Below are 16148 nucleotides of genomic sequence, written 5' to 3'. Positions count from 1 at the left end.
AACAAAGAGTACAGGAAGCTGTTGTTTCTTTACAAGTCTATCTGGCCATTATGACTCCTGTGCTGGGAATTCTTCCCTCTAGTTCCTAAGGTCATCTGCAGTATGAAATGCATCACAAGCTTCCCCCTCTCTTGGGAGGACTGTGCTGTGCAAACAGACTGTGGATCACATCCTTTAACTTTTCTTCGCACTCTCTTTTCTAAGAGAGAAGGAGGGGTCATGCTTTTGCTGTGCAAAATTATTCTCTCCTCCCTCCAGGGAAGTACTGCACTTAGCACTCCCCTCATCTGCTCTAGCCTTCCCAGGATCAAAGCCTGGCAACTCTTGGTCTTCCACTTCTTCCTTCCTCTCTTTCTCCTCTACTTCTCCTCCTCTTCTTTCTCAAGATCTATGGAAGTGATCAGCTCAGACTGTATTCCTGGTGGAGCTAAAGTTGCGGGTCCACGTCATGCTTAGCACAATATTAACATCACATGAGCCTTCAAGGAAGTCTCCAGCACAGACCTGGATATTTATTTATTTATTGTTTGTATTTGTAGCCCACCCTTCCCAAAATGGTCCCAGGGTGGGTTACAAAAATCTAATAATTACAAATTTCAATTAAAATTATCAAATAAAAACAAAAAAACCCCAACCTACAGCAAAAGAACAAAACAGCAGAGCAGAACTGCAATGCACAATAAAGGAAAGCAATGTAAGAGGAAGAAATATGTCTACTCAAACCAAAGACCTGGTTAAAGGGTTCTCAGTGTTATACTGTGGGTCTGTTATTCCCCTCTTAACTGTACATAACAGGCAGATGCAGAGGGCAAGAGTATAATGTAGAAATTCCATAGGAACATACCTAGAATAGCTGGTCGGCATTGCCATTAATCTTAATAACACCAGCACAAACATTCCCGGCACTTGAGATTCTCAGTCTGATAGACTTTCATGCTTTGTGCCCTTGCAGGATTGATGGGAAATATTTCTCATTATTTCCTAGGCCTACTAATTTGCAGGTGGTCACTGCAACCCTGAGATCTCCTTCATATGGCCGAAGCATGACCCTGTGAAGGCAGCGGCATCCTACTGTCTAAACAAGAAGCTCACTCTGATATGCAATTTGTACCTTAAAAAAAATCAATAGTCTTCACTGAGGGTGGAAGGGTTGGCTCTTCATCCTCTTCCCCATTCAATATTTCAAAAGAATTCAGAAGTTATGAAATGTGCAGAACAGAGAACACAAAGGATGGCTTCTCTGTGACCATGAAAAAGAACAAGCTGCCCATCTTCTGTCAAAGGCTCTTAGGGCCAACCTAATCTGCACTTAGTTTTCAGTCGCAGCAGTCATTTTTTTCCTGCTGTATCTGAAAATGTTCATGATAAATGTTCATTTGTAATGAGCACAATATTACTCTCGGAATATTGCTGGAGTAACAAGCTGTGGATAGTTTCTCAAACAAGGTCACAGCTCACCATTTGTATTCACGGTCGCATGCATATTTGATAAGATTACTGGGCAATAGGAAGCCGAGGGGTGACATGAGGCAGGTTTGGCATCTCACAAAGGAGAAGGCAGAATGTTTATGGGAAGAGGAGAAGACAGAACTTCCCATTAAATGGAGGAGGCTAAGCTGTTTCATTTGCTATGGGCTAAAAACTGCAGATCAACATTGGCTGATGGAACTAGGAATTTTAAGAATGCCACTTTAATCACAGTGAGGAGCATAGCCACTGCAAGTTGATTTCTGAGCTGTTTCCTTTCGATCCCTTCCTAATATGCGCCACAACTTGGACTGAGGAAAGGAGAATCACTATCCATCAGTTCTTGTCTTTTGTGACAAGTCTATCAGATGGAGGCACATATTACAACTTATTCAACCAAATCACCTGCCACCCCATCATTTCTCTTCTAAGAAAAGCTGACAGCCAGTCACACTTACCTGTAAATTAGAACCTCATCATCAGAGCAGTTATACTGTAGCTGGTACATTTTAACTCTTGGAGCTGACTTGCTTACTGTCCATTTGACCAAAGCTGAGGTAGTTGTAACCTCAGAGACCAACACAGCCCTTTCAGGTGGCCCCTTGGTTTCCCCTCGATTTGACTTGCTGGAGCTGGTGATGTCAGAAAGCCTTGATTTTGGTGGGGCAGCCCGGCCTGTTCCATTGCTGAGATGGGGAAGCTGGACAATTGACAGCTCAATTGTTGCAGTAGACTCTCCAGCAGCATTTGCCGCTATGCACGTGAATGTCCCATAATCCTTCGATGTTGTGATCAGGATTTCCAAGGTGCCATTGTCATAAACAGCTGTCCTTGAAGAATTCCCAATAAGTCGATCATCTGGTGCCACCCAGTGAATAACTGGAGATGGATCTCCAATTGCTTTGCACTTCAAGGTGGCTGTTTGTCCTTCTAAAACCAACAATTTGTGAGTGTGCTGTGTGATCAAAGGAGGCTCACAAATGAACTCCTCTTCCCGGACATACCAAAAGTACCTCCCTTTTAGTCCCGGGGGAGAAGCACAAGTTTCCATATCATCATCTCTGTCAAGACGCCGCAGCCACATCAGTTCACAGTTGCAATGCAAAGGGTTTCCACCAAAGCTCAGAGATAAAGGTGTGGAGAATGGAGTTGAGGTTAATGGAGCTGTTTGGGATCTGGCAAATATGGGATCAGGAGGCAGCTTCTGAAGTCTGTTGGAGGTTAGATCCAACCTAGCCAGTTTCTGAAGATCTGCAAAGGTACCCTCTGTAATATAATCTATCAAATTATGGTCTAAACTAATCTGGTGCAAGTTTACCATCTTCCTTATAGATTCCCAAGGGATGCTTCTGAGGTTATTGTAAGAAAGATCCAGATCTTCCAAGGTGAACAAGAAGTCTTCAAAGGCTTCATCTGAAATGCAGCTCAGCTGGTTGTTGTTTATAATCAAGTGCTGAAGATTAATCAGGCCTCTCAAAATATCCTCCCCAATGTCAGGCAGCCTGTTACTATCCAAATGCAAGGACCGTAGGCTCTCTAGGTCAGCAAAAGAATAGGGCTGTATGTAACTGATGGTATTCCTAGATAATGTAAGGTCAACAAGGCCCGTCATGTTGGCAAAGTCCTGTCTACTGATGTTGATAATGAAGTTGCCCCCAAGACGGAGTTCAACAGTCCTCCTGTCTATGTCTGGTGGTACAAAAAGGAGGCCCTTGGAAGGGCAAAGAGTCCCCAGTGACTCAGACAGGTTCTGGCAGACACAATATTTCGGACAAGCGTTGACCACAACAGCCACTCCAAACACCAGGATGCCACAGAGCAGTTTTTCCATGGTAAATCACACGATGGGGCCTGCAAGAATGAGATAGAGTTATATATTAGAAAGTTATTTCCACCTGGAGCTATTAAACCAATTTCATCCCATTTATTTGACCCCCCCCCCCCCAAAAAAAAACCACATCCAAAGAAACAGTTTTTGAACTCTGATCTTAACAGATGCCAAATGCATGTAGATGGTTCTAACAAAATAACCCAATGGGCATTTTTCTGATAATGACCTGGTGAATCAGAAATGCTCAGCATTGTTACTCCTTTCTATACACTGACAACAACAATATTTATTTATTTACTTATTTGTAGTAATTTATACTAATATAAATATAAACTGCCAAGTGATAAAATGATACCATGGTGGTGTAACTCAGCATCTTATGTGATTTCAGTGAAATCTTGCTGGAAGCTGCCGTTGCCAGGTAAGGGAGGTTTCAGTGGGGCAGGGCAGTGGTGGGACAGCGCTGGAGCGCATTCCCTGTTTTGCCTCAGGTGGCGAAATGGGACACGCCATCCCTGGTGGAAGGATACAATCACCAGTCAGTCACAAAGCTCACTGTGTTGTTTTGGACCTGTCACTGTCTCAGCCTCCTCACAGGGTTGTTGTGAGAATAATGCAAGGGAAGGGAGACCCATGAATGCCACCTTGATATTCCTCTTTGGAGGAAAAATGGAATGGATATAAACATCCAGCCTGCCTGTCCTTGATTTTTAATTGGGGTATGAGAGTATGTGTATCACGCTCTTTGCAGGGGATTGGTCTTGGGGGTCCATTCTAACATTCTAACTCTACAAGGAAAGTGTGTTGCTTTGAGATTTTGAGGGGAAAAAATTTAATGCCTTGAATTTTCATTTGATAGGTTATTGCCCCCGTAAACCTACTGTCCAAGCCTCCACTGACCGCATGACCTATTAGAAATGCTTGTCTAAGCTGTGCAATATAGTGCCGTATTTCAAACTTGTTGAGATGAGAGCTAATAATCCTATCTTCCATTTTCTTTTTTTTATCTTGAGAGGGGTTTTTTTCCCTTCTCGACAAATTGTTGAGATGTTGGCAGACCTAACTGTTAATTTGCGACAGAGAGGAAAGACAAAGGATTCAAACGGCTCCTTTGGTTAAGCCTTGCAAATAAATATTGGATGTTTCTGCAAAATGCAGGATAAGTTTAGCTTCATTTTACCTTTTGTATTAAACCAGGATGCAGTGCATTTGTAGCCATGTTATTTATGCAAATCTGTAGCACAGTTAGAAAAGCTCCATGCTTTGTATTTATCCATTACTAACAGATAGTCAGCTTTTGGAATCTTAAGGATAATTATATTCTGGAGCTTTAATTTTGTGTATTATCCTAACAGCTGTAACTATAAACAAAACAGGAGTTTAGAAACAATTTGAAGAAAGAGATGAAGATGGCTAATTTGCAATGAGCAGAACATCTTTTACAAACTTACTTCTCCTAGCTTCTAGTCCAAAACCGCATTTGAAAGGGTTTTCTGCACACTATGGGGACTCCTTTAAGTGTATTATATTTTCCCAGTTACCCTTTGGGGAGATGCTTGTGGTTTTCACTTTACTCATGAGAGCAGGTTGTCACTGAAGAAGAAAACAGAGAAGAGATGGAATACAGTTGTAGGGAATGCATAGGAACAGCCAAGAAAGGAGAGCTGCATAACGTTCCTATGAACTTTTAGAGCCTAGTGAATAGCTATAAAGAAATGGGGAAGTGTGAAGTTATGTGTGCGAGAGAGTGAAAGAGAGAGTAGTGTTCATCAAGAGGAGGATCAGCAGTTTTCATATGCTGGAAATACCCCAGAAACCATATTTCTGACTGCAGGCACCTATTGCATAAATGGAAACACACTACAGGCAATTTTCAGCAGTTGCAACAAGCCTCCCACAGAATTAGAAATTGATTGCTTGGGCAAAATACTTCCCGGCATCTTCCAAGAAAGGCATTTGCCACGTATGTCCTCCAAGTTGTTGTAGGTGTTGATGTCAACACTGAAAAAGGTCATTGAGGAAGGAAGTCCAAACAAAGGGAAATTGTCCTTCTTCGCTATATTTTGGCACTATGTAGTCTTTTCTACACCTGTAGCAGCAAAACTGGACATGTTCATCTGCCCCACATGCTCTGATCCACAGAGTTCCCAGCCACAGAAGATATATATTCTGGACTTCTCTTCTACTCCTACCATCAAACCTTCCACAGAATGCAGATGGGATGACGGTGATATCTCACCGCTTTCCCAATTTGCATTTAATAGGCATCTATCAGGCTATGAAAGTGGCATTTTCGCAGCAAGTCTGTAAATCAAGGTAGGCTCCTGTCTCGGTACTGAGTGAAAAACTGCCTCTTTAGTCCTCTTATAACATGGTTCTGCATGAATTAATGTGAGTAAGAGGCATAAAGACTCTTGTTTTGTATTCAAATTTCCCTCATAAAGATACAAGTCTTGAGAGGTGGCATCTCATTTGAGCGATGTCTCCAAGACACATTTTTTTTTTTAAAAAATGCTTTCTCCATTCATTGAGTTTTGCAAATAAATTACAAGTCACCTCACTGGTTACAAGTCCATTATCAGATAAACACTTTGGTGGTTGAAAGCTACAATTTGCCTCACCCTAAAAAAATACACAATTGCCTTGTTGGATCGTGTCAAGATCCATCTTGTCCAGCTTTCTCTTCCTAGGATAAGGAAGGGCCTCAAAAGTAGGGCCTCAAAATGAAGGTTATTCTCTATAATTTGTCCCTGCATCCTTTAGTCCATCACAGGGCCGGCACAATCACAAGGCAGAGTGGGGTGGTTTTCTCAGGCAGCTGAACATCAGTATCATGAAATGACAGCAAATCATTAGTTATTTAATTTCAATTCCAGGGAGAGTAAGAGGTGCTTGTAGGATTGTGGGGACGGGGATGTTAGCAGAGCTAATTAAGTACTGCAGAGTCCGGAGGGAATGAACACCAACACTAATGGGTGCATAACTTGAGGAGAAACAAACAGAGTGGTTTTGTTTTTTAGTTTTGTTAGTAGTTCAGGTTTTGTCCCTAGCAGGGAGCCATACAACTAAACATACAGGAGAAAATTCCCTCAGAACTACAGAGCCAATCAAAGGACAAGTCCCCCCCCCCCTGAACATCATCCCATGCTGACTGGTTGCTAAGCAACACTTCCATCACCTTCTTGGTTAGCTATCTTTAGCACTAAAAGTTACCGTAATTCTTAAATTGCACTGATAATAATCCCTACTGTTCCAATTCCAACACCTGTTTGTTGCGCATCAAAATATATTAGGCCAGCCCTGACCTCTGTAATGGACACTATGCACAAGGCTTGTAGGTTGTTGCTGTGTTGTTCCCAGTTGTTTCAATAAAAAATGAGGGGAAATGTGATTCCATTTACATTTAAAGATGAACATACCTAATGTGCACTTCCTGAAACAATACATGAATGAAAACACAGGGTGGTATATAAATCTAATAAATAAACAATAATTTCCCTAAATTTGCAGTTCTCCAAATTTTGTGATGCAGTTCTTTGGCCAAGTAATGTGCTTATACTAGGGTAAACTGTGTATCAAAATGCATATATTTGTGAAAACATACAGCAGATACCATTATATATATTGGACAAAAGTGCATACAAAATGTGCACCTTGGGAGAAATTCCCAATAAAATGCTGATGGATTTTCATGAGGACTTTAATTTTTTTTAAATGAACATTTGTTTGTTTGTTACATTTATATCCCACCCTTCTTACAAAAGATACCCAGGGCAGCAAATGCTTCTGCATTTAAAAATAAAATAGTAATAATAATAATAAAAATTATAAACTGTTGCAGTCATTTTAAAACACGAACACATCTAAAACAAATTTGAGAACAGATGCAACAAATCTTGCTTCAGCAGGTGCCTAAAGGAGCAAAGTGACAGTGCTTGTTTAACGTCTTCAATGCTGTTGAAAGGCGGATAACTGAACTGAAGACTGAAAAAGAGAGAAAAACTGAGAGTCCAAAATGGACAGATTTGCCCATCCTTGCTTTCAGCTCACCCTCAAGGTGAAACTAGAGGAGATGGTGGTTGCCACAATTGCTCTTCGCCTATCTGTCCCACAGGCCATAATACTCCTCAGGGTTTCTCCTTCCTGTCTCCCCAGAGCCTCTCCTTATATCTCAGCTGTTGATGGGAAGCCTGTTGAATAGTGGGTAGACATGGCAGACGACACAGCGATTTCTCCAAAGCAGCTCTTTATTTTGTAAGCTGGAACCAAACTGAACAGCAAACAGCTCAGCCGGCCTGCTTTTATAGGCAGCCGGCTGTCAACATTGTAGCAACAACAACCCAGGGTTTCCCACCTAAAATAACTGATATGGACCTGAGTGAAAACTATCTACAGTATCCCCCTGCTGGCCCAGGGTGAGAACTTCAGTACATAACAAAGCCCTTCAAGGAGAGCTAGAGGACAGCCTCTGAATTTGTGTCTGTGAAGTATTAACACAGTGTGGGCTCTGTTCTTGGCCAGGGCTCTCGAACCTAATTGCAACACGAGATAATTAACAACCTTAATTACGCGAACTACAGTTTTGGTTTGTGTTTTTTATTCAGCCAGGATGATCAACACGAGGCAAATTACATCCAGACATCCTTTGCTTCCATGGCCATCATCTGTCTCCACCAAAGTGACTGGCAGTTTCATTTCCATGACAACTGGATCACTTTGTATAGAAACGGGAACAAAGGGAGGGCCTGGGGCCCCCCCTCAAAGATATCATAAAGGAAGAAAAATGTACACACTATGAATTAGGAGCTACTTGGTTGTGTCAGTGGAAGAAGAGGAAAGAACGGTGAATTTATGCTGTCATTCGTAGAAATTCACCGGTGGATATGAATGGATGGCAACTTGCGACTGCAAACTGTTCTCTCCAGTTCTGAGAAGTGAGTTCCTTTTGATTTATTCTAGGAAACAAGTTAGGACTAGGGATGAGAGAGAAATTTGGCTCATGCCTTCCGAAACAAGACATAATTTGTACTTCTCAAAAGCATACAGAAACGGAAATGCAGATATCCTTCCAAATCCACATATCTCCAAATTTTGCAACCAGATAATGTGCAAAATAAAATGTGTACATTATGGGAAAGTGTGCATATATTAGTGAAAATAACCTAAAAAAATGCATTATAATACGGGTGGTTGCTTGCAAAAAAATGTTAGATTTGGAGAAAGGCACACTAAAATGATGGTGAATTTTCATGATGGATTTTAAAATGATAATAATTGTTATGGGCGGGATATCAACAACAACAACAACAACACAATAATTACAATACTATATTAATAACAACAACAACCGTTTTATTGGAAAAATGAGGACCTGAGAGGAACTGAAATTGACAGACCCATCCATCCCTAGTTAGAGCAAATTTACTCATTACCTTTTCCAGGAAATGATGGATGTACATTTTGCCTCTCTATACCCGCAGAAGAACAATGTAAGGCAGCACCAGGAAGCACCTAGAGAGGTCTCCTTTCTTATTGTCACTGGGATCCTTGTATCTTGCCTAGGGAAAGCTTTGAGGAGCTCCCTTTGCCCCTCCCCCCCATAAAATATTTGAGGAGGGCGCCCTCAAGTTGATGTGCATTGCCATTCAAATGGTGTGTGTGCTCCATGTCATGTGATCAATATTTTGTTCAAGTCGGCACCCCTGTTTTACATGTCATTGAACTGCTGGTGTGCACAGACTTGGCATGAAAATTGGGCAATTTATGTGCTCGGTAGAATGCCAAAAAATGGTGCATATTTCTCTCTGTGTTGGTTGTGGTGCAGAGAACCTCTTCAAGTATCTTTTAAGGGCCAAATTGGACACTTTCTCAGATAGCAAGCCAGGAGAGCCAATGCAGTATTGTACAATACATGCGGTGTGTGTGTGTGGGGGGGGGGGTTGCGCTAAATCTATGAGAAGTGACATGATCATTGTATTGTATTGCATTGTGTTATGAAAGCTATGCCACTGAATCTTAGATCCAACCAGTGCTTTTTTCTGGGGGGACACAGGGGGACTCACACCCCTAAACATTTTGTGAATCTTTGTACTTTTGTCCATTTACTATATTTATTTTCCCCGATTTGAACTATAAAACGGTGATTTTCTTGAGTCAAAATGAGAGTACCCCTAAACATTTTTTAAAAGAAAAAAAGCAATGGATCCAACTATATGCTACCATTCTACATGTCTACTAATGCTATAAATTCTTGGCTTAAATTTCAGTCTTCAGCAAAAATAGCTTGTTCAGGATTAGCTGTTGTACACATCCAACAAATTAACTGCAATCTTGGAAGCAGAGTTATGTGGAAAATGATTTCATGAGAATTAGTCTTTCATCTATGGAGTTCTATATAATATAAGGCCCCTTTTTTAGACATTTTTTTGCTGCAATCAAGATCACTTGATGTCTAATGCAGACGGAAATGCTTATTACAAACCAAATCTAGGTATACTGCAAATTCTCATATAGCCTGCTCAACCTTTTTTTAATTGCAGGGAATTTGGCTTGAGACAGTGCAGAGATGTACCCAGCTGCAAGATGCAAAATTAAGCAGTGCTCAGCTGTGTTACTTGGGGCTAGTGCCTAAAACGCAGCAAATCAGTGTAGACAAATGGTTCCAGCCTTTCATGTTTTTCAGTGTGGAAGGGAAACGTGCAGGCCTTATAGACCCAGAGAGACACATCAGTTAGCTGGCAATCCAGCCTCTCTCCTGTTTACACACTTCTTCCTATTCCAAGCACTTGCCAAATTCACATATCTCAGCTATGAGCATATTGCTGAAGGTTAAAGCACTTAGAAGACAGAGTAGTCAGTAATGCTCTTCAGAAAATGTGTGTGTGTTTTCTTTTTCTTAGTGCAGCCTAGAAACTAGTGTAAGCATCGCATATTGGAGGTCACCTTCAGGGAACTGATAGCACAGCAACTTATGCTTAGTAATGGGAGACACTTCCTTATCTTGATTTAGAATGAATTGTCCACAAGCAAGCTAATTTTGGCTTGATTCAAGACCTGAATCACCTCATTTTAAAGCTCATAATGCTTGGAATGACTTCATCAGGAAGTAAGAGAGGTTGGCTCATTAGAATGTGTGCTCAGTCAGTCCTCAGCCAGTTCTCACCTGTCTTCCTCCTGACTATTTTAAAGCCATGAAACTGGGAGGTGTAGGTAATGCCACAGAAGATCAGAATTAGTATTCAAAATGACCTTAACAGACTGGAGAACTGGGCCAAAAGCAACAAAATTAACTTCAACATGGAGAAATTTATGGTTCTTTGCTTAGGAAGGGATAAACAGATGCAGAAATATAGGATGGGGGGAGCCAGGCTTGATAGTGGAACATATGTAAAGAATCTAGGGGCCTTAGTAGACCGCAAGCTTAACATAAGTCAGCAGTGTGATGCAGCAGCAAAAAAGCTAATGTAATTCTAGGCTGCAGTATAGTGTCCAGATCAAGGGAAGTAATAGTACCACTCTATTCTGCTTTGTTCAGAGCCCACCCAGAGTATTATGACCATTCGGGGCACTACAATTTAAGGAGGAAGGGGAGTGGCCAGGAAGTAGCATGTCTGCAGCAGTCAAAAAACTTAACTTGGTAAGAGTGCGCTCTGCAAAAATATTTATATTACTAGGTTTTTGCTTTCATGCTGTTGTTGTGTTCACAATATCTAGTCATTGATTCCTTCCAAGATCTTTAAGTTGATGTAGCAAAAGCGGCATTTCCAGGGCCTTTCATTGTTGCTATTGCATTCATTAAGGTTTATTGTAATGAAAACATTGCTTTTCTCAGAATGACTGATTGCACCACCATTGTATTCATCTTTTTTGTACAATCCAATAAAGATCCCATTGCCTTCACATTCTACTTCCTAAACTCCTATTCTTTTGTACCCTGTACTCCATCCAAGGATGCCGCTTAACATGTAATTTAAATGGCGTTTATTTGATTGGAGGAGTACCCAAAGCACAGAACAGAAGAAACCCCTGAGATTTAAGATACCACTCATTTATTTTCTTCTCCTTCCCTAAAATTAGGATGAAGAGCAGAATGTTTTGTTGGCCAATTATATTTCCCTTCAAAGGCAGAATCTCACCTCCCCAAGCTGTACTGTTTAATCTTTAACTTATTCAGGGCTAATTCAGGTCCATCAAAGAACTAAGGAAAAGACAGTGCTCAGATTCTGCTCCTTTCCACTGGTGGTTTTCAGAACAGGGCTAAAAAATATATCCGATAAGAGTGGGTTGTATTTCCACAGAGAAAAAGCCAAGCATTCAGTTTGGTGTGGAAGGCAGTTAGATAGACTCATAGGGCTGGAAAGGGCCCTTAGTCATCTGGTCCAACCCTCCACTTGACACAGGATCTGCAATGCAGGATGCGGTTGTAGCATCCCTGACTGGTGGCTATCAGCCTTTCCTTAAATGCCACCAGTGAAGAAGAGCCCACGCTCTTCTGAATCAAAATGTTCTTCTGTGAAACAGCTCTTACCATTAATGCGTGTCATCCCCTGTCCTCCCCCTCCCCGATGTTTAGCCCAAAACCACTTCCCTGTAATTTCTACCCATTGGTTCTAATCCTGCACCTCTGAGGTAAGAGAGAACAAGTCTCTTTTGTGACATCCATTCCTCACACTACCTGGTTTCTGGACTGCACACAATTCTGGCTGCTTCCCTCTAGATGCAGCCAGCCATTGATCACAGATGGTAAAATCTGAGTGTGTGCTTGACAAATGCAAGGAAAACACACACACACACACACACACACACTTAATGAACCTCAAGTACTGTGACAGTGAGGTTCTAACAGTTTGCAAATTACTTTCCATCACAGTGACAAGGCGTACTTTCCCTATATAGCTGTGAACAGAGGCTGATATTTAAAATCTGTACTATAAAGTGAAGGCAGGGCTGGCAATGGAAGAGAAAGAAGCTCAGCCAAAGTCTGGAACCTACAGATGAAACTTGGACACACTACGTTTGCTTACTGGCTATATTTAGAGAAAACGCCTGCCCTTTACCTCTAAGTAACTGGAAGCCCATAGAGATCAGTTAACTCATAACATAACATGGAATCTTGGCAAATTACAGCAAGGTTAAAGTTATGTATGTTGTCCTTGCACAAAATGCCATACAGTGGTACCTCAGGTTAAGAACTTAATTTGTTCTGGAGGTCCATTTTTAACCTGAAACTGTTCTTAACCTGAAGCACCACTTTAGCTAATGGGGCCTCCCGCTGCCGCATGATTTCTGTACTCATTCTGAAGCAAAGTTCTTAACCCAAGGTACTATTTCTGGGTTAGTGGAGTCTGTAACCTGAAGCGTCTGTAACCCGAGGTACCACTGTACAAGGTTGTCTTTGCTCCAAGATTTTTCGAAGGGCACTGGGGCTGGCCTATGGCTGCAATTGGTCAAGGCTCCTGGCAAAAAAATGAGGACTCCTGCTTTGCATGTGCCAGAACTTCCTAGGTGGATGCAACCAACAATTTTCTTCCATATAATCAAATACCAAAAAGCCTTCCATCCTTGTCAAACAGTTATTTAATACAAAGGAGCAAATATATATCCCGTCAACCTTATCCACCAGTTCCTCTGCCATACCTTTTAGTTTCCTCACTTCTTCACCCCACCCCCCTTTTTATTGACTTGTTTCCAATAGCGCATATGATTTATGAAATTGTATACTTATCTTGTTGTATGGCAACATTTGTGTTTTCTTTTAGGTTGTAAATGCTTCTTTATCTTCTACAGTAATCTATATTGGGGGGGGGGTGGAATTCAGATCTGATGCAGGCAAGGGGCACTGAAGAGGTGGTTCTTTGTCTACCTTAAATCTTATTTGCAACACCTAGCATTAAATTCAGAGAGAGGCAGTGCAGGAAAAACGGATTCAAAGAGTCCCTTTCTAGCCTAAGCCTTGGACTTGAATGTCATTGTGGATCAGGGCCAGTGCTTTATTTTTGCAAGGGTGGTAGTGGTTGGTTTTGCAATGCCAGCACTCTAATGTTCCAAGTTGAAACCTGGGGGGGGGGGCATGCTTGTAAGCCTCTATTTTCCTATCAAGGCTTCTTTCCTGACACACACATGCACACACATACCCAACACTATTATTACACATTGCTAAAGGCTCTGTTCTGCTTGCCTGTATTCATTTACTTTGTAACAGCCTGTACTTTACTAATTTGAGGAACGGCTGAAAGAGCAGAGCATGTTTAGCCTGCAGAAGAGATGATTAAGAAAAGACATGATAGTTGAATTCTGCTTATCTGAAGGGCTGTCACGTAGAAGATGGAACAGACTTCTTCTCTTGTTGCTCCAGAAGGCAGGATTAGAACAAATGGGCAGAAATTCTAGAAGGAGATTTCCTCTAAATGTTAGGAGAAACTCCCTAATTTGAAGGGTTGTTTGGCAGTGGAACAGACTGCCTCAAAAGATGTTGGGCTCTCTTTTGCTGGAGATATTTCGGCAGAAGCTGAATGGGCACCTGGCAGGGAGGCTCTGGTTTAAGGATGGGCTAATCTGTTTGGTTTCTGAGTAGGCAGGAGTATAGGCAAGGTTCTAGGCAGGTTTTCCTTTCTTCTGCTTGCGCCAATGCCTCTGCTACAAGTTGGACATCCTTGGCCAATAGCCCAATGAAAAGCAGCAATGGTACTGAAAAAGGGTACGTGTTGGCCAGGCTTGTGGCTTGTGGGTCTGGTGGGAATGACTCCCACTGGACAACAGCATTGGGTTAAATCAGGCCATAACTTCATTGATTATAAAGCAGGTAAGCCGAGCTGGCATGGCAGGAAAGCGAGGCAGGCAACTGGATTTGGCCAGTGAGCTAGATCCCTCCCTCACCACCACCACCGACCAAGTCTGATAGGTGGGCAGGGCCATGCACCAGTCAATCACCTGACAGTACAATGACATCAGATGACCCATTATTGCCCATGCCAACAATCAGCTGATTGTCAGGTGTGAGCACTCATTTAAAAATGTTGCTTTTAATTATCTTTTCAATGTTTTAAATACCTGCTTGAAACTATCTTTTACTGATAATTTCAATGTGGTTCTTTTGCAAACAGATTCTAGGTTTCATTACAATCAAGTGACATGTAAAAGCTGTGACATACATGCATACATACATAAAGGCAAAGGAATTCGACTATGGGGTGTGGCACTCATCTCCACTTTCAGGCTGAGGGAGCCAGCGTTTGTCCACAGACAGCTTTTCTGGGTCATGTGACCAGCATGACTAAACCACTTCTGGCCCAACAGGACACTGTGATGAGTGCCAGAGCGCACGGAAATGCTGTTTATCTTCCCGTTGCAGCATACATACATACATACATACATACATACATACATACAAGTCCATAACTGCATTAAAGGCTATGTTCTGGAGAACTTAGTTCACTGCATTTCCAATAGGATCAGTTAATTTTCCCCTGGTGTGGCTGCTATCCATGCTCAACATTATGCGGAAGATAAATCAGCTTGAACCCAAACTTTACAGGGTTGTAAATGGGGGCATTGTTCAGCTCTTTTAGAAGTGGCCATAGTTTTGCTTCCTCAGCAAACTCCTCCGAAAAGTTTGCTGCCCCAATCTTCCATCTCTATTACAAAGAAATAGCAAAGGGATCAAGCAATGACCTCCTCGGAACTCTCCCCTGCTGCGTGACATGAGATTGCTCATCAAGCAGGCCTTGTTTCCCCCTTTGCAGTCAATTCAGTGCCGGCTTTTCTTGTTCTGGCCCACATTCCCTGCTGCTCAGAGTGCTAGCAGGATCTCCTAGGGTGGGCTGTTATGGTAGGCTTGCTCTAATGCAAGTAAATGGCTGTATGTGCTTCTATTTCCCAACTACTTAAATGAAAGTGATTGTTAAGACTAGGTCTTCTTCTTGTTAGTGTCTCCCCACCCCACTTTCCCCCTACTTGATCTATGATTGCTATTTTTCTTAACCCATCGCTAGCCGGCTCAGGGAAAACTTACATGCACTGCATTCCACTTTAGTTTTGCATGATTAGATTAAAAACAAATCAAAACACCACATGGGGGAGGGAACAGAATACCAAAAAGGATATCTAAAAAGGACTAAACAAAAAGCAGGGGAAGATATCTTTAGCTGTATCAATCCCCTTCCTCTTTTTTTCAGTGATATTCTAAATGTATAGTGAGGATCTCTGTGATTCAATTCACCCCAAAATAGAGATGGGCAAGCTCCTTCTCACTCAGTTCACATTGGCTGAGAAATGAACTGAGACACTTCTCTGAAAATTGGGAAATGGCTGAATTAATTTTTGAACCAACACAAATGCACGAATAGTTTCTGCTGAATGCAGACATTCAAAGCAGCTCAGGGCAATTGTCTCAAATGGTTTACGTGGGGGCTGCCTTCAAGGATGACACCTAGGAAATTGGATGCCGGGGAGCAAATGCCATCCTCTGCAGGTAACTTCCTTGCCCCAAGGGTCCCATGACGGGGCCGACATTTGCCTCCCCTTCACAATATTCCACCCCTCTCCCGGGTGAGCTAAAACACTGTAAGGGTGGGAAGGCTAGTTTCTCACATTTTTTTTTATTAGAATAGTACCTATGCATTTTGCCTCATATATCAGGTTCTACAAATGCTCTCTCTCTCTGGGAATCTGGGGTTATAGTTCATCTGTGGCAACAACTTCTCCCCTTGTTCTCAACCCCCCCAAACAGATGCCCATGTTAACACCAAGCCACTGTTGAAGATCTTTGTGTCCCAGGCATCTTCTGTGGTGGCATTTGATTACCATTTCTACATTCCATTTTTCCTGCAGGAGTTTAAGGTGGCAAACATGG

At 42.0% G+C, this 16148-nt stretch overlaps 1 protein-coding gene across 4 annotated transcripts in view; it reads right to left on the bottom strand.

Moving 5' to 3' along the window:
- The window catches only part of LRFN2 (leucine rich repeat and fibronectin type III domain containing 2), a 243087-nt gene that overhangs the window by 51234 nt on the left and 175705 nt on the right, over positions 1–16148 (bottom strand). For all 4 annotated transcript variants that reach the window (XM_028724414.2, XM_028724417.2, XM_028724418.2 and 1 more), the window contains exon 2: positions 1926–3318. In XM_028724414.2, the coding sequence (XP_028580247.2) occupies positions 1926–3298 (1373 nt within the window). In that variant the 5' untranslated portion in view covers positions 3299–3318. The remainder of the gene's footprint in view (positions 1–1925; positions 3319–16148) is intronic.

Source organism: Podarcis muralis, chromosome 3 (assembly GCF_964188315.1).
Source record: "Podarcis muralis chromosome 3, rPodMur119.hap1.1, whole genome shotgun sequence".
NCBI classification, from domain to species: Eukaryota; Metazoa; Chordata; class Lepidosauria; order Squamata; family Lacertidae; genus Podarcis; species Podarcis muralis.
This window is presented reverse-complemented; position numbering and strand designations above follow the sequence as displayed.